The sequence below is a fragment of the Kryptolebias marmoratus genome, linkage group LG16, assembly GCF_001649575.2.
Source record: "Kryptolebias marmoratus isolate JLee-2015 linkage group LG16, ASM164957v2, whole genome shotgun sequence".
NCBI classification, from domain to species: domain Eukaryota; kingdom Metazoa; phylum Chordata; class Actinopteri; order Cyprinodontiformes; family Rivulidae; genus Kryptolebias; species Kryptolebias marmoratus.
Window position 1 is genome coordinate 18,703,338 of NC_051445.1, and position 27,978 is coordinate 18,731,315.

The 27,978-nt window shown below is 37.1% G+C and overlaps 1 protein-coding gene across 1 annotated transcript in view; it reads right to left on the reverse strand.

Annotated features, from left to right (window-relative positions):
- Positions 1 to 27,978, reverse strand: part of dnah5 (dynein, axonemal, heavy chain 5) — a 92,456-nt gene that overhangs the window by 17,623 nt on the left and 46,855 nt on the right. The window contains exons 60-81 of the mRNA XM_025004554.2: positions 27,609 to 27,876; positions 26,358 to 26,481; positions 25,730 to 25,837; positions 24,913 to 25,027; positions 24,062 to 24,238; positions 20,416 to 20,619; positions 19,724 to 19,903; positions 16,200 to 16,337; positions 14,399 to 14,534; positions 14,101 to 14,282; positions 12,801 to 12,935; positions 12,000 to 12,155; positions 10,396 to 10,578; positions 8,062 to 8,166; positions 7,668 to 7,806; positions 7,262 to 7,376; positions 5,399 to 5,589; positions 4,714 to 4,835; positions 3,792 to 3,941; positions 2,100 to 2,345; positions 1,748 to 1,967; positions 683 to 888 (exon numbers count right to left, since the gene is read on the reverse strand). Of these exons, the coding sequence (XP_024860322.1) occupies positions 683 to 888; positions 1,748 to 1,967; positions 2,100 to 2,345; positions 3,792 to 3,941; positions 4,714 to 4,835; positions 5,399 to 5,589; positions 7,262 to 7,376; positions 7,668 to 7,806; positions 8,062 to 8,166; positions 10,396 to 10,578; positions 12,000 to 12,155; positions 12,801 to 12,935; positions 14,101 to 14,282; positions 14,399 to 14,534; positions 16,200 to 16,337; positions 19,724 to 19,903; positions 20,416 to 20,619; positions 24,062 to 24,238; positions 24,913 to 25,027; positions 25,730 to 25,837; positions 26,358 to 26,481; positions 27,609 to 27,876 (3,600 nt within the window). The remainder of the gene's footprint in view (positions 1 to 682; positions 889 to 1,747; positions 1,968 to 2,099; positions 2,346 to 3,791; positions 3,942 to 4,713; positions 4,836 to 5,398; positions 5,590 to 7,261; positions 7,377 to 7,667; positions 7,807 to 8,061; positions 8,167 to 10,395; positions 10,579 to 11,999; positions 12,156 to 12,800; positions 12,936 to 14,100; positions 14,283 to 14,398; positions 14,535 to 16,199; positions 16,338 to 19,723; positions 19,904 to 20,415; positions 20,620 to 24,061; positions 24,239 to 24,912; positions 25,028 to 25,729; positions 25,838 to 26,357; positions 26,482 to 27,608; positions 27,877 to 27,978) is intronic.

Consider the following 27,978-nt stretch of genomic DNA (forward strand, 5'->3'; position numbering starts at 1 on the left):
GACTGGTTCCAGAGCCAGAGCCGTGCGTTGAGGTGAGCCCGACTATTTCTAGCCGGAACCTCTCAACCTCACACACCAGCTCAGGCTCCTTCCCCACCAGAGAGGTGACATTCCACGTCCCTAGAGCCAGCTTCTGTAGCCGAGGATCAGACCCTTGATGATAGATGATCAAATACTTATTTCACACAATAAAATGGAAATTAATTATTTAAAAATCATAGATTGTATTTTTCTGGATTTTTGTTTTAGATTCCATCACTTACAGTTGAAGAGTACCTATGATAAAAATTACAGTCTTCTACATGCTTTGCAAGTGGGAAAACCTGAAAAATCAACAGTGTATCAAATACTTGTTCTCCCACTGTATGTTAGTAGTGGTTGTCTGTTGAATGAAAAACCTAACATCAAGAGTTCACCATGGTGTCATGAAACCTCTTCGGAGTACATCATCTAACTGAGCCTGAATGCACTTCTTAAAGTGCTTTCAGACTTCTATTTTACATGTTTGTTAACACTGAGAAGCAACTTACAGCATCAATTAGGAAGAACTGTTAGCTTAAACATATTATTCAATTGATTAAATCCATGTTTTTTTTTTTGTTTTTTTTTTGCATTGATCCCTATCCATTCTTTAAGCAAACACATTTGCATGGAGGGGCCAAATGTGTACTTCCTCCTATACCTTCTTGATGTCCATGTCGTCAAGGTGGTTCTGAACAAACTGGACAGTAGCATTGAAGTCAGCTTGGTTGAACTCATAGGGGATGTTCCATCCCAGAGGACCGTATTTCCTCCTCTCTTGTACTGTACTGTGGAGAAATGCTACAGCATAGAGCATGGGCTTCCACTGGACCATGTTACTGACATCCAAAAGGTCCTGGTTTATACCTGTTGATGAATACATAAACAGATGATCAGCCTGTCTTTCTGGAGTAAACCTACAAAATCAAAAAAACAAACAAAAAAAAACACATTTTCAGACAAAGGTAGAAAATAAAAGCATGCATAAATATAGGGGGAATACGTCCCAATGCTGCAGATTGCTTTTTCAGTGGCCACTATGATTTTATGACATTTCAATATGTCAAACATAAATAGTTATACTAAATGCATCACTAAGAACAAAATTGAGATTCTTTCTAATCTGCTGATAAAATGCATTTGCTCCTTGCAGCCAGGGTTGAAGGGAGAAAGATAAGCACAGACAGACTCTTGGCTGCCCTTCAGGAACAAAGCTTTGTCCTTTTCAACATAATTCAGGAAGAAAAAAGACAGCTGGTTCTTGCATATTAAGTATTCTTCTCTTTCTACCCGTTTCAGTTCTGAATAAAAAAACACAAACTTTCCCCAAGGCTTTTGGTACTTGGGTGTAAAATGTACTGAATTAGGCAACAAGCAGGTGCTTCTCCTGCATTTCCAACTCTTCATCTGCTTTTTTCCCCTCAGGACAGGAAGAGAGTCAAGATCTGTCTGTATGTCTGCACCAACAAGTCCATTGCTTACAAATGCACACATCGAGAACAATCACACTTTATTCTGCATACTAATTGTTCAATTATGCACTCTGCTGACATTTTACTTTATTTCCAAAATATTTATGCCTGTCAGTGTTTTCAGGCTAGATCATTTAACAACAGAGGACTGAATGTGTGTCTGCTGATTCCACCTGCAGTCTTCACTTCATCTGACAGTTTCAGATTTCCAGATTTTAAATTCGTACTTTAAGCTAAACTACACTCAGCCCCACCTCCATAGGTCCTTTTAAGCCCTGCTTTCAGACCCTGTGGTGGTTCGTTGGTGAACTTGATTGACATTTGCAGAAGCGTGATGGGGAAATGTTTGTGAACTTCAGTTGTCATCCAAAGGCGGAAGCTGTCATTGACAAAGTCTGTTTCTGTCACCGTGTCCATCAGTTCGTCCATGAAGTCCAGACCCAGGTGGCAGTTCTGGAGTAAGGCCCAGCCACCCTGGAAACAAGAACAGTAGGAATGGCTATCATCAAATACTGGGACAAGATGAGGTCAAGACCAAACTGTCAGTGGACTCAGCTGTCGTTTTAATTAATGAAATGCAGCGATAATTTCACACCACTAACTCACATTAGCCATCGTCTGCTGCAAAAGTTTGCGAGCGTGGACCTCCTGTCCTTGTCCCATGGACACATATCGGGTCTCGGTCTTGAGCTTCTTCCCCAGCGCAATGATGGAGTCAGTTGGATCAGACCCCATTGAAAGGAAGCAGATAAGAGGCGTCCGTGGGTCTGATTCCTCCCACATCTTCTCCAAGTCAAGAATCACCCCTTCAGCGTACTTCTCTCCCATTGCGCTCATTATGTATTTACGGGCCTGGGAGGGAAAACCCCATAAAATGTTTCATAATGCAAGGACTGAATACAAAAGGGAGCAGATACATTCAGAGTTTCAGGCATGGTAAAAGCAAAACAAGAATACGTTTACATTTAGCTGACTGACAGAATATTTTAAAATATTTCTTTTAAAACTGGTTTTCTGTCAGTCAACAGTAAAGTTTGGTTCAGACATGAACAACTTCTAGATTGTGAATGTTTGTTTGCAGTGAACCCAAAGACTACCCATCTTTTAAAAATGTTGATTAGACAATAAATATTTATGTACAGTATGTTTTAAAGTGAACCTAAGCATGTATTATTTCAAAAAACCACTGAGCAAGTGAAAAAAACCTGTGGATTAAAATCATTTCTAAAAACTCTTGTTTTAGTCTCATTATGTTCATGGGAATTTCTGTAATTTTAGTTTTAAATAATCCACAAATCTTTCCAATGACCTATTTTTGATTTACTAAATAAAATAAATGTTAATAGATGTCATGTCATTTAGTTTACTAGATCATCTCCCAGCAGTAGTCTCATTTCTGTCAAATAATCTTCATCTGTTTGCTTCTCCTCCATTCTCTGTGCTCACATATAATGAGCTCTAATTGGGCCAAATGTTTCACATAAAATGATTTTATTCAAACCTTTCTGTTTTTGTTGTAAGAAGACTAAAAAGTCATCTGAAATTCTCATGAAAAGCACCTCGTTACGCTCTTTAATTATTATTGTGGTCATGTTCAAATCGTTTTCTCAGCTTGATGGTCTTCTTTAATAAAGTCTGAGTTCTGAGCTCCTGCTGAGTGCATGCTGGACCTGATGAACAGGCACAACTGAACATATTCTAACACTTTTGATGGGCATAGGCCTTCAATTTGTACAGTTGAGTTTAAAGAGAGAGCAAAAGGTGGGAAATTGTTCAACAATAAGCCCCAACAAACTAAAGAATATGTGTGTGTTACAGCTAGACTGAGTGGCACACACACCAACCTGCCCTCAAGGGGGAATACCCAAACTTTTTTCTGCATGAAGTAGCTCAAAATTCAAGGTCTTTCAGTTCACAGCAGGAATTCATTCCCAAAAAGAATGGTTATGTCTCCAGAATGAGATATTCTCTGTTCAAGTTTATGAGCTGCAAAAACAGCCTTATTGAGTTTAAAGTTCACAGAAAATACGGAAGCCACTCATGAAGCTGCTCATTTCAATGCATTTGTAAACAACACTGGTTTACTAAAATATTGGAACTAAATTTAATTTCACAGCTGAAACTAAATGAGTTACACAGACTGTATGCAGCCTGGGAAAAGAAAAGAAAATGTAATCAAACTTGACAGAAATCTGAGAAATACCAATATGTAAAGAAAAAGGCTGATTTGAAAACCGAAAGCTGATTTTAACCCACTTATTTCCCGTAACTGTGGAGAAAGATGGGACATCGTTTAACCTGTGCAATGGTCCTGTCAGGACAACAGCAGCGGATGAGGAGCAGCTGTCTAAAACAGTCCAGGTTCTGGTTGTAGGAGTTTGGAATCACTTCCTCCTCTGGGGCTTCTTTATCAAACCAGGACTTCCACTGCTTCTCATTGCGACTTATCTGGAAGAGAAATATTTAATTAAAATATAAATGTGAGTAATCCACTGCATTGAATTTAGGCACTGAATCAGGCCTATGAAGAATACCTCCAAGCAAACACACTACGATACATGTCATGTCAATGATCTAAAAGACTTCAGGAATAAATCAAACAAAAAAATTAAGTTCAAATATACCCTCAGTTTCTGTTCAATTTACTCTGCACTTCCCCAAAAAACCAAATGTTGCAAAAGATGTTGAAAGTAAAAATCACACAACAATCACCTAAAAGTGTTTCTTAGACAATGTTCTCTTAATCAAAGAACTGTTTTTGCACACACATACTTTCACTCAGTCAAAAGTAATTGATTGTAAGTTTAACCAAACCGAGCTCACTTCACACAGCTCTGTTTTCCCCCTCATGGGAGCCACAGGGCTGTCAGTCACTCGGAAAGGTGTGTGTATCTGTGTATGACTGACAGACCATCATCAGCCTGCATCTTTGTATAAAAGAAAGGATGAAGTGAGCCATGATGGGATTGATATTGACATGCTTAGTAGAGCAAAGAAGAGCTGTGAAAAATGTTTCATAAGCACCTAGAGATCACAGCTGTGTGTGTTGGTGTGGAACAGATGAGACCTGCTAACTGCAAGTTTAATAGATAAAAAGTCCTTGGGTAAAGCCTTTCTGAGCTAGAGGAAGGGATTACCATATACCTGTCAAGGCATACCTAAACTGATTGAACTGTGCAATGTTTGTGTGTGTGTGTGTGTGTGTGTGTGTCTGCTGTACCTGATCCAGTATATCAGAAAATTGCCACAGTTTGCTGAGCTCTACAAGGTTGAGCCAGGTCATATCCAGGATCCACTTGGCTGGTTTCTGGGGGCACGCTTTTAGGTCCAGAGATGCACCTCCTGGTCAATGCAAGCACACACACACACACAGCATGATACCAAGTAAAACATTTTTCTCCATGAAATGTTGACAAGAAAAAATAGATATTCAACAATTTCAGCTAGAAGTCACGAGTGTTGTGTTAAGCAGGTTGGAGCTGACAGATGGTGAAGCTGCATGCATGTAGCTGACAGTCTGTTCTGTCTTTGCTTGTTGCCACTGCTGACTTTTATCCCTGCAGTGAGGAGCACGACATATCTGATTTACTGAACTGCTACTGTGCCAACATGTTCAAAAAGTGCCTGACACTACAGTTTGCTTTAGAGGAACTCTACTAATGGAGATGGTAATGATGCAGAAAATATGCATCCTATCTGGTTTTGTTTATTATAAAGTCAATTACTCTTCTCTGTAAGGGGATGCTGTTTCTTGCTGTTTTCCAGGTTTGACATAATAGCATTCAGTCCAGTGGAGATTAAAAACCAGCACTTCAAAGTTCAAGCACATAAACCTCTCCAACTTGCAAAAAGACAATTATATATCGAATTTAAAGAACAGAATATTAGAAATATTTGTATCGTACCTTTAATAAGTGTGTGGAATTCCTCATGTTTGACATTGCTGCTCTGCATGTCGATCTTCAGCGTCAACAGCAAAGTGAAGAGAAACTTGTGCTCTTCGTAAAGGCCCCGTGCAGCATACTTATGCACCTCAAAGGTCATGAACTCTATGATGCTGGCGATCCGTTTGCTGGTGATGGGACTTTTGGAAGATCTGTTCAGATATATACAGGGGTTAGAGAATGAAACTGAAACACCTGGAACATCCCTTTCAGACGGCTTCCTCTTGCGTCCACAGTTAATCCTGTTGGACGTGGTTCGTCCTTCTTGGTGATATGCTGACATTACCCTGCATACCGTGGCTCTTGATACATCACAAAGACTTGCTGTCTTGGTCACAGATGTGCCAGCAAGACGTGCACCAACAATTTGTCCTCTTTTGAACTCTGGTATGTCACAGATAATGTTGTGTGCATTGTAATATTTTGAGCAAAACTGTGCTCTTACCCTGCTAATTGAACCTTCACACTCTGCTCTTACTGGTGCAATGTGCAATTAATGAAGATTGGCCACCAGGCTGGTCCAATTTAGCCATGAAACCTCTCACACTAAAATGACAGCTGTTTCAGTTTCATTGTCTAACCCCTGCCCTGTATATATATATAATATTACTGCATGTACCATAATTTCAGTTTGGATAATTTTCAGCTCCTGGTAGTGTTATGACATTTTAAATCCAACACAGTAAAGCATGTCAATTTTCTAAAGTCAAATGGAAACTACAGATCCAAGTTGAGTAGGGGTTAAGAATCTGTGAGAATATTTAAAGGTTACAAATTTCTGACTGGCAAGTTCAATTGCAGACTTTTTAATGAATAAACATGAAATAAACAAAGTAATGTTTAAAAATTGTATTTTAGGGGTAAATCGATAGTTAAACCTGTGACTTTGTAGCCTGCACTTTCTAATGTATGAATGGATGAAAATAACTAACTGTGCCTTTGGAATTGAAATGATAGGTGAGAATAATTGTTATCATCTGAGTGCATGTGGAAAATTTTCTTCTTAAATCAAAAAGGCACACACTAATCTCAAATACACACACACACACACACACACAATAAAAATACAAATTTCAAGAATGAAACCTGACTAGAAAAATGAGAAACAGCAACAGAAACCTATTCTGAGATGAACATAAATCATCAGGTAGTCTCTTTTATTTTTAAAGAGAAGAAAATTGGAAGTTGATGCAAGGACTGAACACATATAAAGGAATAAATTCAATCTTTGTACCAAAATCTAACTGTTGATACAGCTCTATTAGAGCCCTCCAGGCAGTGCACTTTATTGTTTGGTTTGTTTATCATTAAAAGGTTTCAAAGATACTAATGAAGCTCGTAGTTCCCATATTATCTCCTAGACTTTCCTCTACAATGCTGTCACTGTTAAAGAGGTTTATCACCCTGCAAGCTGCAGAAGGTGTCTGTTAATAACAACTAACAAAATAAACTCAAACAAACGTAGCATTCTTCTTCAATTCACAAACTGCTTAAAGCTCATGTTTGTTTTAAAAAGTTATAACAAGCTGCATTTTGTACATTCTGGGAGGTCTGATGCACTTATCTGATTATTCCTTTTGCAAACAACATTGTAAAAAGTTTTATAGTTTGCAAAAGTAACTGAATGTTTGTTTATCACTGTGAGTACCATGCCTGTAGTATGACAAGTACTGACAAAGCTGCAAAGACTATTACTTTGATGACAAAAACTAAATGTGTCCACATGCATAATTAATATTAACATAAAAATATATATTATTTAGGTCAAACTCAGTCTTTATTATTAGCACAGCATGATGATGATAACATTAATGTCAAACTCACCTAGCAAGGGAAAGGTCAAAAAGTCCCAAGAACTGCCTGAGAGAGGTCTGATACATGACATTGACCATACTCATCTCAGTGATCAGGAAATACAGGATGCTGCCTCTAGTGGCCACTGAAATCACACAAAGTAACAAAATATGAAATGGAACAAAAAGAAGTAAAACTACTTTTTACACCTCTAAGTCATATGACCTAAATTCATCAAATAAACTGATTTTCACACAGTTGGCTCATAAAACATAGTAAATAATAATTTGGCAGACTGACAGATTATTCATGTGCATGTTTGTCGCTGCTTGACCTGATTTGGGAACTGAAAAAAAGGGTTTTAAAACCTTGGCCGAAACTAACAACTTGAGTAAATAAAAGGTGGGTGTAGTCTGTTTTTGTTGTCAGAACCTACCAGGTCGGTATTCCTCTCTGGCAGCATTAATCTGAACCTCGGTCTCTGCAGCAATTTGGAGTTTCTGAGTGACCTCCTCAGCTGTTTGCTTTGTGTTGCTGAGAACCAAAATCAGACTCTCATCGTCCACGAGTGAACCCTGAAAACAATGATATATATATTACAATAGAAACTTAGAAACAGCAGGTTATTATGATTCTGTCATTCATGTATCACTGAGAGCAACTTTTATATAAAATCTAGACGAACCATAAAAATATTGAAAAGCTGCTTCAGTAGCCACACTAACAAAACTCCCTTCTATATCCACACATGTAAATCATTTGGAAGTGTTGCTGTTCATCTTCTCTGTCTGTGATCAGATACGTTACAGGTTGGGGGTGTATGATCTTGCCTGTGTGCTGGTCAGTCTGTACAGGAGGTTGTCCTCTAGTTCCTTCATTTTCCTCTTGTTATACGTCACATCTTCTAGGAGGTCTGTCCTCTCCTTCTCCATTTCCTAAAGTCATGAAAAACAAGCACAAATACATAGAGTATAAAGCTTTTAAGAATATTAGTTACTCCAAATTGACATTTTAGACAAATAATATTGAAGATAATAAAAAATATTGCTTAATATATATATATGCTTTTCTATTCCCATGTTTTCATGTAACTATTTTTTTTCTGAGCTTGAAGATAAGTGCCAGAGTTTTTAAATAATTAATATTTAATAAAAGGCAAACCCAATTTTTTTAAGGAGCACTAAAACCTACCAGGAGTGAAGTGATGAACAAAAAAAGTGTTAAAGCAAATGCTGGATTTTATGTCAGCATATTAAACACCACAGTAACATGCATTAGGTGCCACACACTGTATGTTGCATTTAAATGCTTTAGAGTAAATTTACAGTGAATATTAGTGTTGAAAACTGAACAAACTGACTTCATACATGAAGGAAAAAACTACAAAACAGAATTTAATTATTGCAAATTGTTTTGCAAAAAAAAAATTTAAAAGGTTGCTGACTGAAAGCTATTTGCAAACATGAATTGTGAGTTAAAAGAAAACTAAAAAAAAGGGCCTTATAGTCTTTTGTATTTTAAGTTTTTATATTTTACATTCAATAAGCCAGCCTTTCTTGTAATTCTGCTTAAAGTTCTCTTTATCCAAAACTCTACAGCCTTTCTGGAGGTCTTTTTAAAGTGTTTTTTAGGACTCTGTCTACTTGTTTAGTCTTTCTTTAGTACCTGACAATATTCAAAATAATGTCATTTTTTAGCCATTTAACACACAATCTGGCATAAGAGGGCATCTAAACTCAGGGAATGAGATGTGCTTTGTTTACTAATAAGACAATTTTGCAAAGATTAAAGTTTAAACAAAGAGACACGGGGGAGGTGTCCCACTGTGTCCACAAACAATAAGTGACTCCACCCGTCTGTAAAACACAGAAAAAGGCATCATTTATGGCTGTATTTTAATCAGCGGTGTTAGAGACCATTTCAGAATTGATCAAATTCAAAATGCTAAACAGTCATTTAGATTTTGATCCAGCATGCACAATAATGTTGCAAAAAATTTTAGTTTTCAGCATGACTATGATCAAACACACTGCCAATGCAGTAAAACGATTCTACGGTAGAAAAATAAATGATGAAACTCTATGAGTGATGAACCAGAGCCCGGAGCATTATTGAACTATCTTGAGCAGGAACAGAACAAACGGAAGATTTTCTTTCAGTAAAACACCTTACTTATTTTCCTGGCCAAAAAAATGAGGGGTGGTTGGACAATTTTGCACAGTACTGTATGTTAAAAGAATTAAATAGGGGGGAAAAACCTTCCTGTATTGTTTTATGGAAATATATGCAGGTCCTGAGTGGATGATACTTTATGTGGGTTTGGGAACAGATTGTAAATTTGCTTACACACTCATTTATTTATCAATGAGCCATGACTGGAGAGATTTGTACATATAACTAAATGTCCAAATGTAGGCTTATAAGTACATTTATTTGGTCTTGCCTTTCATTTCCTCTTAGATATATGTAACCAGTTTTGTTTTTCTTGTTGTATTTTCTTGTTTGTGTGTTTGTTATAATTAAATAACATTAAAATTATGACAAATCTAAACAGCAAAAGCAGAGATATGGGTTTGTGAAAGCTTTGTCAGCTCCAAAGAAAATCATTTTCAAACTAAGGTGGAAGCTTCCGCTCTTATTATGAATATATCCATATTTAGCACCTGCTGGAGAAAACAAACCATTCTTTTCACCTTGCATGAATCTTTCATTTCATCCATTAGGCTTTCTAGAAAGAAAACAGCTTCTGTGAGGCAGCACCAGTCTTTTCAGGGGAACAATCAATGAGTTCCCTTTGCACTTCTGTATTTAAAATACAGAATTCTGTTGCCAGGTGTGAATGACTCAAGTTCCTGACACTTCAAAAGGTGTTTGTCTTTGTTAGCAAATTTGGGTTTGACGCATGTTATCCCTGTTTTTGGGTGATTAGTTGTTTTTTCACACTGTATAAAACCTGTTGTGTAAAAGCTGATAATAAGCTTTACGTCACCTAATTTGTTTGAGAGAGACCCGAGGCACACAGAAGGAAGAGGTGTTAAAAACCTTCAAGTATCTATGAAAACTGCAGAAAACAAAGGTACATCCTCCCTTTGGAAACACCATTGAAACCTTAACTCATTGTTTCTAAACTGAATAAAGAAGTCTCTGAATCACACGAGTTTTACCTGTTTCTCAGTCAGGATGACTCTACCCAGCAGCTGGTCCTCCAGCCCCTTCATGGTGACAGTGAAGTCAATAATGGAGGAGCGAGCGCTGATTTCAGGAGTGTAAGCTGGGTTGGGGAGCTTGGTGGTCATATAAAGCCTGAAACCTTTCATTACATCCACCTCTTTGTCCCCAACCTTCACCTGTAAACATAATGCGGTTGAAAGATCAACCGTCAATATTAAAATAGAAACGTGGCATCACAAAGAAAGTAACTTTTCACATTTTTTAAAAATTATTTATCTAAATACTCTCAAAAAACACTAGGATAATGCAATACATAAACATCCAAAGACGTAATGAGGCAGGTATCAGTGTTTGAAAACCTCTGAATAGAGCCCAGGCGTGAATAATACAGGTAGAGTATAATGAGAACAGCTGCTCAGAAACCTGTGTGTTTGTGTGTGTAAGTGTGTGCACGTGAATGGCTTGACTGCATTTTCTCTGATCAACATTTAATAACTCATAGTGCTAGAACAATCTAATTATCCATCTGTTTGTCAGTCGACCGCAGACACCTTCACTTCCTCCTGGCACCAGGATATTAATAGAAATTAGGGCTTTTCAGACAACAGAGAGACACAAGAAGAGAGCACAGATTTGTAATCAGGTCTTATATTATGTTGCCAAAAGACCTCGGTCAGTCTGTGTTTATTGTGTCGTGTGACTGTAGTGACATAAACGTGACCTGCAATGACTAATAATAAAAAAAAATACACTTAGTATACCAGTGCTGTAAAGAACAACATTTAATTCAAGTGTTACTGCTTCCAATAATTATTACATTACCAGACTAAATTCTGTTAATAAGAACTGGTTTTATTTACCGCAATACTGAGATGATCTTATTTCAGATCCGCTAAAAGATTGCAAAATTATTATTTTAAATACAAAACTAAATATTTAATTACATGCAATAAAGAAATACCTACTGTACCTCATCGGTATAATATGTGCAACAACTCATTAGATGTTAGGCTTTACAATGTTTGATATTAGCAAAAAAACAAATAAAATGGAAGCATTTTTTAAGTTGTTCTGTAGACATTTACAGTCAATAAAAAGTACATTTGCTTTGGCTTGAATTGTGATATTTGATGGCTTTTGAGGGATTAAAGGATTAAAGATAAAAAACACTATAAATACTTTAATAAAATAGAGTAAAAAGGCCACAGTTTATATGTATAATAGAACACTTTCATAAAGGGGTAATGGCAAATTAAAGACCAAAGTGAGGAAGGAAAAAAAAAACAAACTATTTGTGAGAGACATAAAAAGCATGAATAAACGGCCTGTGCATAGTTGCTTCTTTGTTTATGTGAGTGAACACAACTAATAAAACACAATCTCATTTGTCCCAGAGCACTTACAAACTGTGGACAAATTCAGATGATTAGAACAACTTATACCACTGGACAAAACTACCCAGCTTGAGCAGCTTCAGTGAGCTAAAACATCCCTTCTCCATCTAAATTCATCAACCTGTTCTATAGAACCCACTAGCACCCAAAGCAGAAAAAAATGCCCTCTGAAACACAGAAAGGTTTATTTTCTCTGATTCTACCTTGTAGGTGGAGCCAGTTTTGATGAAGTTCTTCTCAAGAATATTGTCAAGAGCAGGATCCAACTCCTCCCCCACATCCTCAATCAGTAGGGGGCGACCAAGGGACAAACTGTCCTCAAGGTGGTTCTTGAAGTACTTGTGGTTCAGTGAGGTAATCTGTAATCAAATAAAAAAGCAACTACATGATCTGAAAGTCCCCTTTAATATTTTCTAACTGAATTTAAACTGTCATAAAATCAATAATTTTATTCCAACGAATGACAACTAAATAGTGAGCAAAAAAGCTAGAAAAGTCAACCAGTGTTTGGGAATTCAGACACCCCAGTCTAATAACATATCAGTTTTTTATTGATATGTGTTAGAAAAACAAGTAGACACTTTCATGATGTTGCATGCAGAAAGGGTTGAAGTCTGCAGCGTGAGTCCTATGACTTCATGACACTCATAATTCGTTTGCAGAATGCATTCACTCAGCTCAGAGATTGTCACTAACAGGGCTAGTGACCTTGGCTGAGCTCATAACGCCTGCAGATGTACTTTGTCCAATGTGGTGTTCGTGCTGGCAATCAAAAGAGCCAGGAGCAAACAAGATGCTGTACAAATACAGAATCTGGGACTTTTGCTGTTTCTATCACACAATGTCATCTAGAGAACAAAACCGAACAGAAGTTAGTTTGTAAAGTTAGAAAAGTTATACATATAAAGACTATATATTCATAAATCTTCTATGTGATGCAAAAACTTTTTAATTTGTCCACCAAAACGGATCAATGCAAAAGTCCAGAAGAAAAGATCCCAAACCTGCAGCTCATTCCGAGCCTCCAGGTTCTTGATCCAGATTTTCCCTTGTGTCTGTGGGTCGATAAGGAGAGGGAAGCGAGCAGCTTTGGTCACAATGATGCCATTCTGAATGGACAAGTCGTCATTGGGAAGTCCCTGTAAGACATGATAAAAGACTGGTGAAGCTCAGTAAGGATGCTTCATTAATTGCCAGCTGATTTAAACAAACATAAAACAGTTGATATTCCAAGATTTCTGAAGAATTCCCTGCCTAATATTTCTTTTTTGAAATCTTTAAAAATTTATATGAATTAATTTGTCTTGCAGTTGAATAGCAAAAAAAAACAACAGAAAAAATAGCAACATTGAAATTTCTGTCAACAAATAGTCGAGCTAATTCCTGGTGTGGACTGGACTTTACCAGTGCTGCCCCTTATCTCCAATCCTGTTTGTGGTGTTCATGAACAGGATCTCAAGATGTAGTCATAAAGAGAAGGGTGTCAGGTTTGGGAACCTCGGGGCTTGTGGTATTGTGGGCATGTTTGAGCCATGATCACAGCTGAATGTGAAGAGGCTGAGATTACAGTCAGCTTCTCTAATTCTAAGACCTTGGTTGTTAGCAAGGTGGAATGCTTCCTCCAGGTTAGGACTGAGTCTCTGCCTCAAGTGAATAAGTCCAGGGATTCAAGTATCTGGGAGTCTTGTTTTTGAGCCACCTGGAGCAGCAGATGGATCAAGGGACCTGGTCTTTGTATGCAGCGATTAGGGCACAGCTCTGGTCAGTCATGGTAAAAACAAAGCTAAGATGAAAGGCAAAGCAAGCAATTGACTGGTTTATTTATGTATCAACCGTCATGTCATTTGGATCATAAACCCAGACACAAGTGGCTGAATGTGCTTAATTAAAAGAGTAACTGAGCTCAGTCTTAGAGATAAGGTGAGGAGCTCTGTCATTCAGGGGGAGCTTGGAGTAGAGCTGCTGCTCCTCCACACTGAAAGGAGTCAGCTGAGGTGGTTCAGGCATCTGATGAGGATGGGCAGGAGGATTTCTGAGCACATCCCATTGGTAGGAGACCTCAGCAGACCCAGAACTTGCTTGAGGGATTATGTATCCTCTCTGACCTAGGAATGGTTTTGGGATCTCTCAGGAGGAGCTGGAGAGTGTTGCTGGGGAGGTTAGGGTTTTCCTTGACTTATTGCTTCTGCAACTGGACCTCAAAAAGGTGGAAGATGAATGAATGGATAGATTTTAAAAAGTAGACCAACTCTGAAGGGTCTTAGTTTCTTTGGTAGCAATTAGTTAAAAGGATAGCTCACTGACCTGGAGGTTCCATTCACTAACAGTGGGTGCATCAATTAGAAGCTCGGTCAGATTAAGGTTGTTGCCAAATGGGATGTATCGCTGCTTCAGCTCTTGTTGCCAGTCACCCAGTAGAAGATTACGAAACTCCTGATTAAAGGGGCCAGAATATGAGAGGAACGCTGTGGCCAAGAGGACATCCCCTGAAAATAAAACCAAGGTATTATTAGATGTGCAAATGGTTTTGAAAAGTGTTCAGTACCGTTCCTGAAATAATGAAGGGGTTAAAGAAAGTTCTGCAACCTGCTGTGAAACCCACCTACGAGGCGTTTGGTTTGAGCAGCAAACTCTTTGCTCTGCTCTGTCCATCTCTCCTTCTCACCAGCAAGGCCACTGATGAGACTGGACGCTGTCTGCATCTTGTGTCTGCAGCGCTCAGCGTCTTCCAGCAGCATCTGAACAAAAACAGGCTACAGATTAGTTTGTTGATAAGTCTATTCACTGTAGTCTGTCTGTCCTACTGTTTCTTTTTTATCCAGCTTTTCTTTATCTGTTTATTCTTGGTACACCAGTATGTGTTTATAAATAATCTAAATTATGCATGTAAGGACAGGGAGTGCCGGCAAATGCAATCAGTTTGTTTGTGGTTTAGGATTATCTTTAATTGCAACTAATAGCAGCTCTCAGAATGTTGCCTGACTGTATGTTTGAACACAGTGAGTGGTATCTGTGAGCAATGCATTTTGGGTTATATCTGCAATTTCCCTGGACACCTGCGGCCCTCGATAAACAGATGAGTTCACATTTTCTGTGTTTATTCAATTTAAACCCCCAAATAAGATTTACATTCTAAAAATAACATTTATGAGGTCATCTTTACACTTTTTACCAGAAATTTCTCTTCATCGACCTGCTCGGTGACAGTAATGATAGTGCTTAGCTAATAGCAAAAATGACTGTTTCATCAGTAAAGATTAGATTAGTTGCACATAAAATTCAACAGTGGGTGTCTGGGTTCAAAACACCTTTACAATGAGCTCATGAGTACAGCTCTCCATTATATTTACAAAATTATAAGAGTCGATTCAGGCCGTGCAGATTTCCTAATCAGGAAGGCTTGATGCACATGTTGTTCTGTTTACATTTGTTATTCATAACATAACAAAGAGTTCCTAGAATAAAAAGCAAAGACTGAACATGCTCTCAGAAACCGGCATCGTCACAAATCACTGATGTTTGTTGCCGTTATTTAATTAGTGGCCCTTAAGTCACACTGAGTCATTCTCAGTTTTTGTTGTAGCTTATCACAAATCTTTTCAGCTGCATTTCAGAAACCAAATCTTCGACAATTCAGTTTATAGGCTTCCTTTTTTACAATACATTTGATTGATTGTTCTGTAATATGTATGAAATAACAAAAGTCTAAGAAACACAATTGTCTGCAGTAAAGTTTAAAAAAAGCAACACCAAGTTTAAACCAAGTGAAACTTTTTTGTGATGACCTAAAGAACAGCCGGCATGCTGGTGGTAATTCTCAGTCACTGAATGGACTTACTCCTGTAGACATTTTGTTTCTCACCTGAGAAGCTTTGTCAGTTCAGATTGATTGGTACAGAGACAACTTTCCTTAGGTTTACATCTTTACAGATCAACTATTCTGCCAGTGGTGGAGGTTGCTTAGATATTTTTCTTTATCACACAGACATAGGTCTAAATTTTAACCTGAAACATCCAAATAGGAATAAATATTTGAATCCAGGTTTAAAGTTTACTGTCATGTCATCAACTTGCCAACAATTGAATAGCAATATCTTTCCCAATAATATAATAAACTTAGGTAGATTAAAACAAAATTTCTCACTGCAGAAAAAAAGATTAAAGAAATAATCTAAAAGGTGTAAAATTGTTGAGAAATATATCACAGGCTTGTATAAGGCACCTTTTGCTTTATGAATTTTCTAATACATTTTTAAGATCACAAGAATATCCCTAAAGGTGAAGATCCAGCAGTGCATCTTAAAGAATTAATATCACACCTTTTTTATTTGAAATCTAAATGTTGTTTAAGATTTCTTGCTCAAACCCATTTCTCGTTTAGAGAAAATGAATAAATTCTCAACCTGTTTCTCCATCATGGCCTTCTCGTACTCCGCCTGCACCACATCCAGCTCTGCCTGCTTCGCGTCCAGTTCAGCCTGAGCTTTTTGAAGGTCCACATTGGCAACAGTCAGACGACTTTCCTGCACTGCAAGGTTGGCCTGGTAAAAATACAATAAAAGATTTTTTAAAAGGCATTTGCAATGCTTTATCCAGCACTTAAAAGCCTTATAACTTTATGGTAAGCTGAAGACAAAAAAAGACAACAAAAACAAACAAAAAATGGAGGAAGGGAATGTGTAAAAAGTGAGCGTGAAAATAAAAACTCTTACAAAACATTCCCACCTAAATAGTTTGGAACATGCTTTAGATGAACTATGATTGTTTTATTTTTAGTATAGAGGTATTTTGTGTTTCTAGTTTCAAAGTGTCCCAGAAGCTAAAATACAGATGTACAGGTTTAAAAGTCAAACTGGAGATAGGAAAATAGACATTTTCAGAGGAAATACAGGAAGAGGAAAAATGAAGGTAAACTGTGATGGAAGATTAGATAGAAAGGACAAAGTCTACATGTAAGCAGAACTGATATTTATTTTCTAAGAAACGCTGAAGATATAGAGAAAGAGGTTTCCTGACAGATTTAAAGGAAAGTTTTGAGCTTGTCTAAGTGTGTGTGCACTGGAATCTCTTTGGGTGGCTTGAGCATGACTGAGTCTGCCACTTCCATTTATTATTAATTGACATCTGAGAAGAGCATCCATGCTTGTCGTTCTGCCTGTCTGTCGTCTGACAGTCTGGCTGGACGGCTTAACAGGAAGCCTGGAGCTGCAAACCGGAAAATCAATTTGGTAGACTATGTTCCATGCTTAAGCTAAAGGTCACAATGAGAGGCAAGGGGTTCTTATGGAGGTTGTAGACAATTTGATGAAAACAATGTGTGTGCCAGTATGTGCCAAATGAAAAATGAGAAAACCAGAAGGGAAAGAGAGACAGCCAAGCCTGTAAGAAGGGGGATAATGGAAACATGGAGGGAAAAAGAGACAGAGGGGGAAATATAAATGTGCAGAGGAGATGGTGAGTGGTGAGTGCTCCTTTTTGCACAGTGAGCGAACTGGCACAAAAGATTTGGCAATTGTTTCATGCTGGATGCCCTTCCTGACACAATCAGGGTTCATCCTGCAGCCTCAGGGTTATAAGACTGTGGCACTGACCACAGTCGACAAGACCAAGAAGAAGGTAAAAATATAAATAAGACTTAACAAGGGAAAGGAAACTTGGTGAAAAAGAAGAAAATGGACATGTAAAATCATAGGTTGTCATGAAACTTTAACTAATAATAATAATAATAATAATAATAATAATAATAATAAATCCAATTTATACCGCACTTTTCATTAACAAAAATCTCAAAGTGCTACACATTGCAAATTAAAATCAAAGATAAAAAATCAGAGATAAAAACAACATCATAAAAAACATGTAGAAGCAGAATAGGCTTGCTTAAATAAAAAAGTCTTCAAGCCTCTTTTAAAATCAATCAATGGTTGGGGAGCTCTCAAATAATCTGGGAGAGAGTTCCAGAGCCGGGGGGCAGCGACAGCGAAAGCCCGATCTCCCATGGACCTCAATCTGGAGCGAGGAAGGTGAAGGAAGTTACAGTCTTGTGATCGTAGAGATCTGGTGGATGAATGAGGAATGANCCCCCCCAAAAAAAAACAACAAAAAAAAAAACATGACATTAAATCACTGACCATTAAACAGAACAAGGTCAGGTTTTATCCCAAATATTCTTTCTGTCCAAGAACAAAAATAAACATTTTTCCATACATCGCATACCAATATATTCCCAGAAGCAGCTGAAAACAGCTAAAAAAACTACATGCATGGAGTGTGTATGCATGATGCTTACGACAAGTGAAGACTGATTCCACCAACTAAACATGTTTTATGACAAGATGACTTTGTTTATAAATAACTACCCATTTTTTGGTTTAAACACCTCTAAAGAATCTGTTACCTTTATAAGATTTATCTCATTAGGCATCCTCTGAACAAAAATATTAATAAAACAATTATAGGAGGTTTACTTTATCTAAGTGACATTCAAGTTTACAAATCATTGACGCGTTTGTCTTCTGGTCTGATGCAATTTTGAATTGAATGTTGGTAAAAGCAAACAGATACTTATGTTAGAAAGACGAAAGAACAGACCTCTCAGGAAATGATGGTTGACAAAGACAGATCATTCTGTGACAGTATTCCTGTCCTAAAAATATTTTGGTGTGTCTCTGAACAAATTAAAAAAAAGAGCAAGGAGATGGTGATCAAGAAGGTTCAAACTTGCTGTTTTACTTAAAGGAATTTTATCAATAATTTTTTATGCATTTTATCTGAGAATTTTAACATGTTTTCTCCTTCCTCTGCTGGTGGCTGCAGCATCACGGTCAATTAAAAAAACAGAATCCAGATGATTAGAAAGGCTGACTCCGAGGGACGTCTATGTAGAATCACTGGGTCAAAAGAAGTAGAGAAAGCAGCCATTAATTGGTAAAACATATTGAAGATTACCTAACTGCAGAACTCTCTGGGTGGAGCTGTGTGCTGCTGTGCTCATTAATTAGGGAGTTTGCACAGTTTTCTGTTGTTGGAAGCTGTGTTTATGGATTTCAAAACTGTGACATGCTGGTACGTGACAGGTAGTCATGTGTGTCATTAAAAATTAGATTCAAAAACAGACTGAGCTGCAAACTCTGCTTCAACCCTAATTATTGCTCATGGAAAGTCTCCAGAACTTCTTAAAGCCTTTACCCTAGTGGAAAATATTTTTTCTTATGTAAAATATGTAAAAAAAAAAGCAAACAAAATAAGTAATGATGTTATGATCCTGACAAAAGAGTTTTGATGTCTTTTTACAAGTAGTAAAGGCAATTTATTTTAACTTACTGTATTAATTCTAATGATAAATTACAGCTATAGGAAGTACTGAATGATTCCTCAGTGTACAACAGGAATATGACCTTAAAGTGATAATCACATCATGTTTCACTGACCAGTATGTTTGCCTGCAAGAGAAACATTTTTACAATTGTTTGATAGGATTAAATTAGACCCTGAATGTTTTGTAGTCTTATAATCCATGTATAAAAGCTTAATCCTTTGTTCCCCACACTATCGAGGAATTGTTGCTTTTCAAATGCAAAAGTATAATTTAAAAAAATTATTTTATTATCAGAGATTTTCTTTTCTGTTTATGGAGCTTTTCTGTACAAATAAACAGCCAATCTCCTCCACAGTCAGCGTTTCTTTTTTATCTGAGTGGAAGAGTCAGCAGTTGTAGTATTAGTATTAGTACACACTAAGAACCCAATTGTTACTTTTCCTGATGATGTTGTTTTTTTAAAAAAAAAGTAATTTAGCTCACCAAGATTTCCCTTGGATTCATTCCTTTAACTCTACTCTTTTGAGGGTCACATTTAGCCTGTAAACAGGTCTGTTTCACAGTTTTGTTGCACCAAGGAACGCCTGCCCTTTATCTCCCACACTGTACCTTTAAGGGCAAGACCTCCTTGTTGATGGAGAAGAAGGAGGCCATAGCTTTGGTCCAGGATGCAAGGCCAGCCACATTGCCACACACCCTCTTGGCTGTCTCAATGTTGTAGTCAGGCATTTCAAAATAAGGCTGCAGAAGCTCCACAGTTTCTTCATTAATAGTGTCTTTGGGGAATTGCTTTAAAGAAAAAAAAAAGAAGACAGAGAAGATGGGGAAAATAGTTGGATTTGGGACTAATTTCTGTCTTTACACAGTGAACACATGTTAACTAACCATTATTCATAAACAATAAGGGTTACATGGTCTTTCAGAACATTACTGAACCTTATGGAACTGTAATTTTTCTTAAAATGTTTATTTATATTTTATTTTTGTTACCACTCACTGTATAGTCATTACTTTTTACATTAGTCATTACTTTCATTTTTTTAGAAAAACACTGTGCGTGTCTATGTGTGATTGGGTGAATGAAAAACATTGCAAACCACTTTAAAGAACCTGGGTGAAATAAAAACAAAGCGGTATATAAGAGTGGACTATTTACCTTCACTCAAGCATACGAGACTGTTTCTAAATTTAGTATGGCAAATAACTAAATACAAAACTGCATCTGGTAAATAATTTGTTTTGCAATTCAAGGGAGCCGGTTTTCCGCAGCATCTGCATGAAGGTAATATTGGCAAGTGCACCTGCAAGCTGCCAAGGAAGTTTCCAGCTGTCATCAGTTTTAGGGACTCCTGCCAAGAAGGAGTGCTGCAGTTTTTCTCTGGATCGATCTTCACAGTATTGACCCGCCTCTGGAAGAGTAGCAGCACACAGTCCATGATCCTCATGATGAGGTGGGGAGGACGGCCGAGGGTTCGTACTGTGGCGATGTCTGAAGGCTTTATTGTCTATGCGAGCAAAAGCAAAGGAGAGAAAACACTTTGAGTATAGATGAGTTTTGGTACAACAAGAAGGCAGAAAGCAGTGCTTACTAGGATGGATGGAAATAACTCAATATTCTGAAGCTGGTGGCCTTTGTCAAAAAAAGATGTCATGAGTCCTGAAGGCACTGAAACTTACCACATTGTCTATTTTATGCTTTTTCCCCCAATTGCAAAATAGTTGCAAGAACTTTTTTCTTGTAACTAGCAAAATGGTGACAGAACATAATCATTCTTGCTCACAGATGATCATTTATGCATCTTAAACTTCTAAACAACATGTTATTAACCCATGTAATTACTGTTTTAAATATCTACACATTTATTGTCAGTAGTCCTGAGAGTACAATGGAATATCTTGTCGTAACTGGGCCATCCCGGCTGACAGCGTAATCAGTACCAGCTACTGTCCCAGACTGAGACGCGTCTTTTTCATTTACTGACTCAAATAAACTCAAGGTACAACTCAAGGTACTGCTCAACAACGTGAGCAGAAACAAACAAATGTCAAAAACATTACCAAAAACCGTCGGGCAATGTTTGTAGGCAAGAAACAAGTTCATATAAGTATATTTTAAGGCTTTTGTGAATTAAACAATTTCCAAATTCTGTATATAAATTTTTGATTCCATAAGATGCTGTTTAAGATGCCCTACATTATGTCACAGAACAAGAAATATAAAGGAGGCCGAGCTAAATAGAGAACGGTTTTAATGTGGCAACAAATTAAAGGAAGACGGTCCCAGTTACAGGGAAAACGTCTGAGATGAGAATAAAAAAGATGGTAACTTGCTTTTAATTAGCTCACTCAATGGAGGGTATTTTCAGTAATAACGATAATCCACAATTCTGTCGTTGCACAATATAAAGGCGGAGAAAATGAAGAAGAAGAAGAAGAGAAGGAGAAACAAAAATAGAGTGAAAAAATATATAAATTCCAACAGAATGGCAGACGTCAGCATGGGGGACAGAATTACCTCAAGAGACTGATTAAAATGACAGAAAGCAGAAAGGGACGGGGAATGTCCCAGTGAGAGTTGTTTGGCTGCTTCATCAAGCCTCCTCCCAGACAATCTCATCTTTTCTTTCTTTTGAACTTTTCTGCTCGCTCCTTCCTGCATCATTTTCACTCAGTGCATAAATCTGCTACACATTCAACCAGCAGGCTGGTGTCTCATTTACTTCTAATTTCACTTGCCCACCTCCTCCAGTCCACTTCTAATCCTCTTATAAAAATGACCCTCAGGTTACTGTAAAACCCTCTTTTCCAGTTCAGCTATATAAGCATTTTATTGTTGGTATGTTTTCTTAGCAAGCCCATCATTTGTGTCCATGATGGCCACCCACGAAAAGATTTCTTTATCATGATGTTTATTTGAATTTGATGTATTTATATTAATCTAAACCTTCATGAGGTTTAGATTATTGTTTAAGTAAAAAATTGGTTCCTAATGAAGTGCAAAAACAACACGAACATTCTGTAGCACATTTTGCTTGGTCCTTTTCACAGAGGATGAATGAACAAATATAATGATGAGATTAAAAAACAAGCCTCACACTCTTCATCTCTTCATCTTCCAGTTGAGGGTCTTCTAAGGCACTTGATAAAAGCCTAATTAAAACACAAACTCATCATTCAATACAGATCAGCCAGTGTTGTCTGTCTGGAAATGTCCTATTTCTGTGTGCAACAGCTAAGTACAAACTGTAATGAGGGACCTGCCACATCAGACTGGTAGACAACCTTCCACCCAGGAGGACAGCTTTAATTACAATGCAGCTCCAGGGTCCAAACCACACTAACTTTAGGCACACCAGGACAGCAAGGCTGAAGGCAAATCCTTTACACACCTCCTCTCAGCAGTTTTTTAGATTTTTAAGGCACCCTGAAGCCACACAAAAGTGCAGAAGAAAAATATTACTCTTGTGCAAGTTTATTCAAACAACTAATAATATTAAACTTTTGCAATGCACAGTTTACAGGTAGTTTTCAGAGCTAACCTATTTGTAGACTATTATACTGACATGAACAGCATACAGGAATAGGAAATAATTTGTGATGAGTTCTAACTTGATTACTATCAACACATAAATCAGGACATGTCCAAAATTTATGTTTCCCCTACAGGAAAGATAGAGGTAAAAAGAAAAAGGCCAGTAACTGGTTAAAGTGGCCAATTAATGGGATACTCACACTAATTAGGTAAGCACCATAGTTTTTATAAAGGTGATTTCAACTGAAGCGTTTACTCCCACACAAACAACTAAAATTAAAACAGAGTCTTTGTAAATGGTCACATAAGCATTTACAGATTGATGGGCATACAGAGTCTGAGAGTCTGAGATCACTGTTAAAGTCTTTCCTTCTTGTCATTGTGTTAACACACACCTGAAGGCTCCAGACCAGCAAAGTGACAAAACTTCTACTTTTGTAGAGGTGCTCACATTTACTAATGTTCAGTCTGTCCTCTTGACTACCATCCTTACTTACCTTGTTGTAACCTATGGAAGCAGTAAAGATCTACTTTGCTTTCCAAACACTCATTTTACTTTTTTTAAGAGCTAAATATCAAATTTTGTGTTATGGATTATTTGTAAAAATCTAAATTTAAGACCCAGTGAAAAACAAATAACTGTTTCTACTTTGTCCTACTAGATTAAATCTCTGGTGCATTTGATTGTTAGTAAACAATTACGTCAAATGCTGCTGTGTAAGATGAATGAGGTTGCAACATTATTTCTAAATGACCTCAAAATATGTTTTTTGCTTTATGTCTTTAACAAGCCAAATGAGGCTGTAGAATCTGAACACTGCTTTTGCCTTAATAAGTACTGTCCTGATGTTTTTAGAACCCAGCCTGCCTTTCAACACTTGTCTGGAGCAGGCTGAAATAAAATATTGTAAAAATAGTTGCCAACATTCATGGTTCCCATAAAAACAATTAAGTAATTTTTGTTTAAACAGCAACTGATGACAGTTTTAGTTTTGTTACTAACATTTATGATGTCAGTAATAAGATAAATTAAATCTCACTTTAGTGTACTTCCCCCTGTAATCTATCTAATGTCACCGGCAGATCAATGTTTTTTTATTGTTGTTGTTGTTTTACTTGTCTAATTAAGAACAAACTGAGCAAATTCATTTGTGATCTCTAGGAGATAAATCTCAAAAATGACTTTTTTTTTACCTGGAGGTCCAAAACACAATAATGAATAGAATGCCTCATCTGGATGTAAAATTTCAGAGTTCCTTATATTTTTATATGATGTTTTGTGTTTTGTGACAATTAACAAACGTTTATAAAACCGATCTGTTAGCTCTGTTGTAGATAGAAATTTTATCAAATATTTTCACTTTGAGAAAATTGAGTAATATCATAGTAAATATTAATGCTTGTGATCCCCGTACTTGCAGCGCAGCCTCGGCCTCCTCCAGAGCTGGACGAGCAGCTTCTAGTTTCTCCTCAGCGATGGCCTTGTCAGCTGAAATGCTGTCTACTATGGCTTGGGCCTTGTCCTTCACTTTCTGCACTTCTACTTTAACCCTCTCTGCTGCCTGGGCTTTTACAGTCACCTCCTTCAGCACCTGGAAGAAAAAATAACCAGAGCCATGGCTTACTCTTATCCCATCTTCAATACAGCAGGAAAAAAATATTGCAATCTTGAGTCAGAGCAGATAAATATAGTCTATAAATGTTATTTACTGTATAAAACAAACTAGAAATCCTGTGTGGCAGGCATGAACCCCCCCACCCCACACACAATATATTGGAATAACTGGAAAACCAGGGCTTATTACTCCACGCTCCAGTAAATCAGTCAGACATAAACAGCATCACTAAAAATAATATTAGATTGTTTCACAGACTGATGGAAAGTAATATTTATGCTAAAATAAGACTAAGCTACGACTGTTTAATTTTTTAAAAATATAAAACACAAGAGCCCATCTTGACAAAACATTTATACATTCAAGATCATACTCATAATTTCACTGACGATTATGGACATGGTAAAATATTTTAAAATAAACATAAAAATTTCACATGGAAAAAATGCAAATGAGTCCACCACGCATTCATACAAAAAATAAGTTTGTCTAGCACTGATGTAGAATTTATTGTGAACTGTTGATTTATTTTAGTTATAACTCGTGTTTTAAAACAGTCAGCATTTTGAAAGAATGGTCTATGCAAGTAGTCAGTTTTTGAGCCTAAACAGACACAAACACACACACACAGTTACAGAAATAAACCATACCATGTCAGCCTTGTCATTGGCGACCTGGAGCTCTTTTTCTTTCACCTCCAGCTCTTTGCTGAGAGCTGCTACAGACTCTGAAGCCTCCTTCAGCTTTTGCAGACCAGTGTTCATCCTTAGCAGGAGAAATATTTAACACAGTCAGTCAGAGGCGCATGGAGTTGCTACATACTTGTAGCTTGCTCTGTGTGTGTGTGTGTGTGTGTGTGTGTGTGTGTGTGTGTATGCTGGTCAGCTGAAAGTTTGCACCATAGATTCTGCTTGTTGTTGAAGTTCACAGAGCTCTCAGGTGAACTGCACCACATTCTGTCTGAACAGCTGAACTCTTTGACACCAGGTGGGGGAAAGGCTTGGACGGTATTTCACAGGCTTTTCATTTTTCAAGGTATGCATCAGTGTTTTTAATGTCAAGGTTTCCATTCAGCAGCTGCCAATAAATCTAAGGAGTTCATGAGTTACACCACCATGAAAAAAATTATTTTATTTTGCTCTCAGATCTGGGATGGCTTTAAATACTGTGCTTTGTGACAACCCTAAAAAAATAAGTCTTTTTTAGAATACCTGTAATAATATAAGACCTGTTTGGTTTTGTTATAGAGCCATAAAATAAATTGGTGTTAAAGAAATGAAAACAATCTCAGTTTAATTTAATTAAACTGAATCAAATATTTAATTCTGAATTCTCTAAATAGATGTCAAACAAACTTTTAACAGCAACTGAACATTATAAACAGTAAATAAAGAACCTTAGGCCATATTGACTACTACAAAGGCAATCAAATCAGTATAAACTTAAATTTAATCCATAAAATCCTACCTGTTGGCCAGAGTCTGGACTTCAGACCTCTTCTCCTTGTAGATGGTCTTGTAGCCCTGGATGAAGGACAGGTAGGACTTGGGTGTGACGTGAGTGGAGCGCCGGTATCTAAATTCAGTTTGGGAGTTAATAAGAATAATTCATGACATACTAAAAGAAACATCATTTGTACTTCTATAAATTTCACAACTGCTCAATTGTCACAATGTCTCAATTGTCAATTTTTGCATTTTTTTTGTATTTTTTGTCTAAATGACTCAAAAATAGGATTTCTTATGATGGGATTAATAAGTCTAGTTATCCATCCATCCATCCATCCATCCATCCATAATACAAAGGTTTTAATTTAACTGATCAAACTGTTTAATATCTATAATGCTTCTTGTGAGCTACGTGATTCTCAAAAGACAATTCCTGTGGATCCAATATATACCTTAATTCAAGCAATAAATTATTTTACACCTGTGGGTCCTTTGACAGGAGAAGATTGGGAATGTTGTCCACAAACCAGTGGTGCAGGATAGTATATTGTTCAATAAATATATCATATTGTATTTTTTTTTTTTTTACTTTTAGGAAAGTCATAAAATGACTCAAACTCACAAGTCAGTTTGATGAACTGAATTACCTTTGGAAGTAGTCGACACACTTTTCTGCTACACCATCCTGGAATGAGCCCATGCACTGAACAACCTCCTGTTTGACCTGAGGCGAGCAGTCTATATCATAGACCGACAGGAAGTGCTCCGAAACTGAAGGGCAGAAAGATGGAGGAAAACAAAATAATTTTGATTAAAATACAGGAAGTCTCATTAAATTCAACTAGCAGCTTTGAACATAAATATGCAAGTGAAGTTAAGATAAATTAGGATAATTTATCCCTTGAATTGTTACTATTGTTTAACAGCAGACTTATGAACATTATGAATTACTTTTACGTTGTAACATCAAAGTCACATTCCTGACTGAGACAAAATTCAGAACAGAAAATCAGAAACCAAAGGCAAAAAATAGGAAAACATTTGTTTTTCCCCCTTGTCATTTTGATCGTTTTAGTCCTCAACTTTACTTCCACTGTTCCTCTAACCTTAAATCAGTTTAACATTTTAAATAGCTACCTGGAAACGCTATCTTCTTTGAGCTTTCTCCAAAATTATGTGTATGTATAAGTTATTTGAGGTTTCAGAGCTGTAGACAGCTCCTTAAAGGGTCTCATAGCTGTAAATTGCTGAGAGTAATTTGAGGAGTTAAAATATTTATAAAGCATTGAAACGGTCAGGATTTAGTGAGTAAGGACCCAAAGATGTAGACTTGCACAACAACCAAATTCCAGTCATAAATATTTTGTGCTTGTAAATCAGAATGAGTAGTTGTGATCTAAGATTTTTAACCTTTTAAACCAAAATGTCTGAGAATGTCATTGTGCATGTGTAGATACAAATTTGTGTGTAAAAAAAAAAAATTGCATTTGTAAAAAACAATTACACAAGTTACAGGCACAGTTTTTACATATAGTTTTTTCTTTGTGTCTGTAAACAGACCTTAGAAAAATGTTGTGAGATTCACTTTGCAAGTTCGAATTTTGACCAGTTTTCTTCCTCTCAGCTGATTGGTCACTGTTATGTCAATCACAAACTTAACGATCCAATCAGAGAACAGATGGGTTTGGCTGTCGGGTTGGCACTTGACAGAGCTGCAGTTCCTGGAAGGGCAGTATAGTTTCAAGATGGGCTCAGGTAGTCGTTACTTTACGATTTAATGGAGCAAAAACAAAATCAATGTCCAGATATATATACTTTTAAAAAATCTTGTTCGGTAACTATACTCCATTATTTCCCGAGGTGCAGATCAGAGAAGTTTGAAAAAGTAAAAAACAAACCTGCAACCAGTGCGTCTTTTGGCCAGCGGCTGAACCAGTCCATGGTGCAACCAGATATCAGCGCCGGAAACTTCAGGGCCCGGTTGCGAAACTTTTCCCCAACAGGAGAAAAGCACAGAACAACGTGGAGATTGTGTCGGACCCGTGACATAAAGTACTCGTACAGATTTTCATTGGTTGGTGGTCGTCGTGGAAACTCTCTCCGCATTACAGGAATGAGATCACTGAGGATCTCATCGATCTCATCACGAGCGAATAAGTTGGACACCTGAAGACAGAAATACTCTCATTAATTTCACTAAAATCCTCCTATTAATTTGCATTCTTATACCTGTGTGTATGTGTATTTTAAAATTCAATAACTTAATTT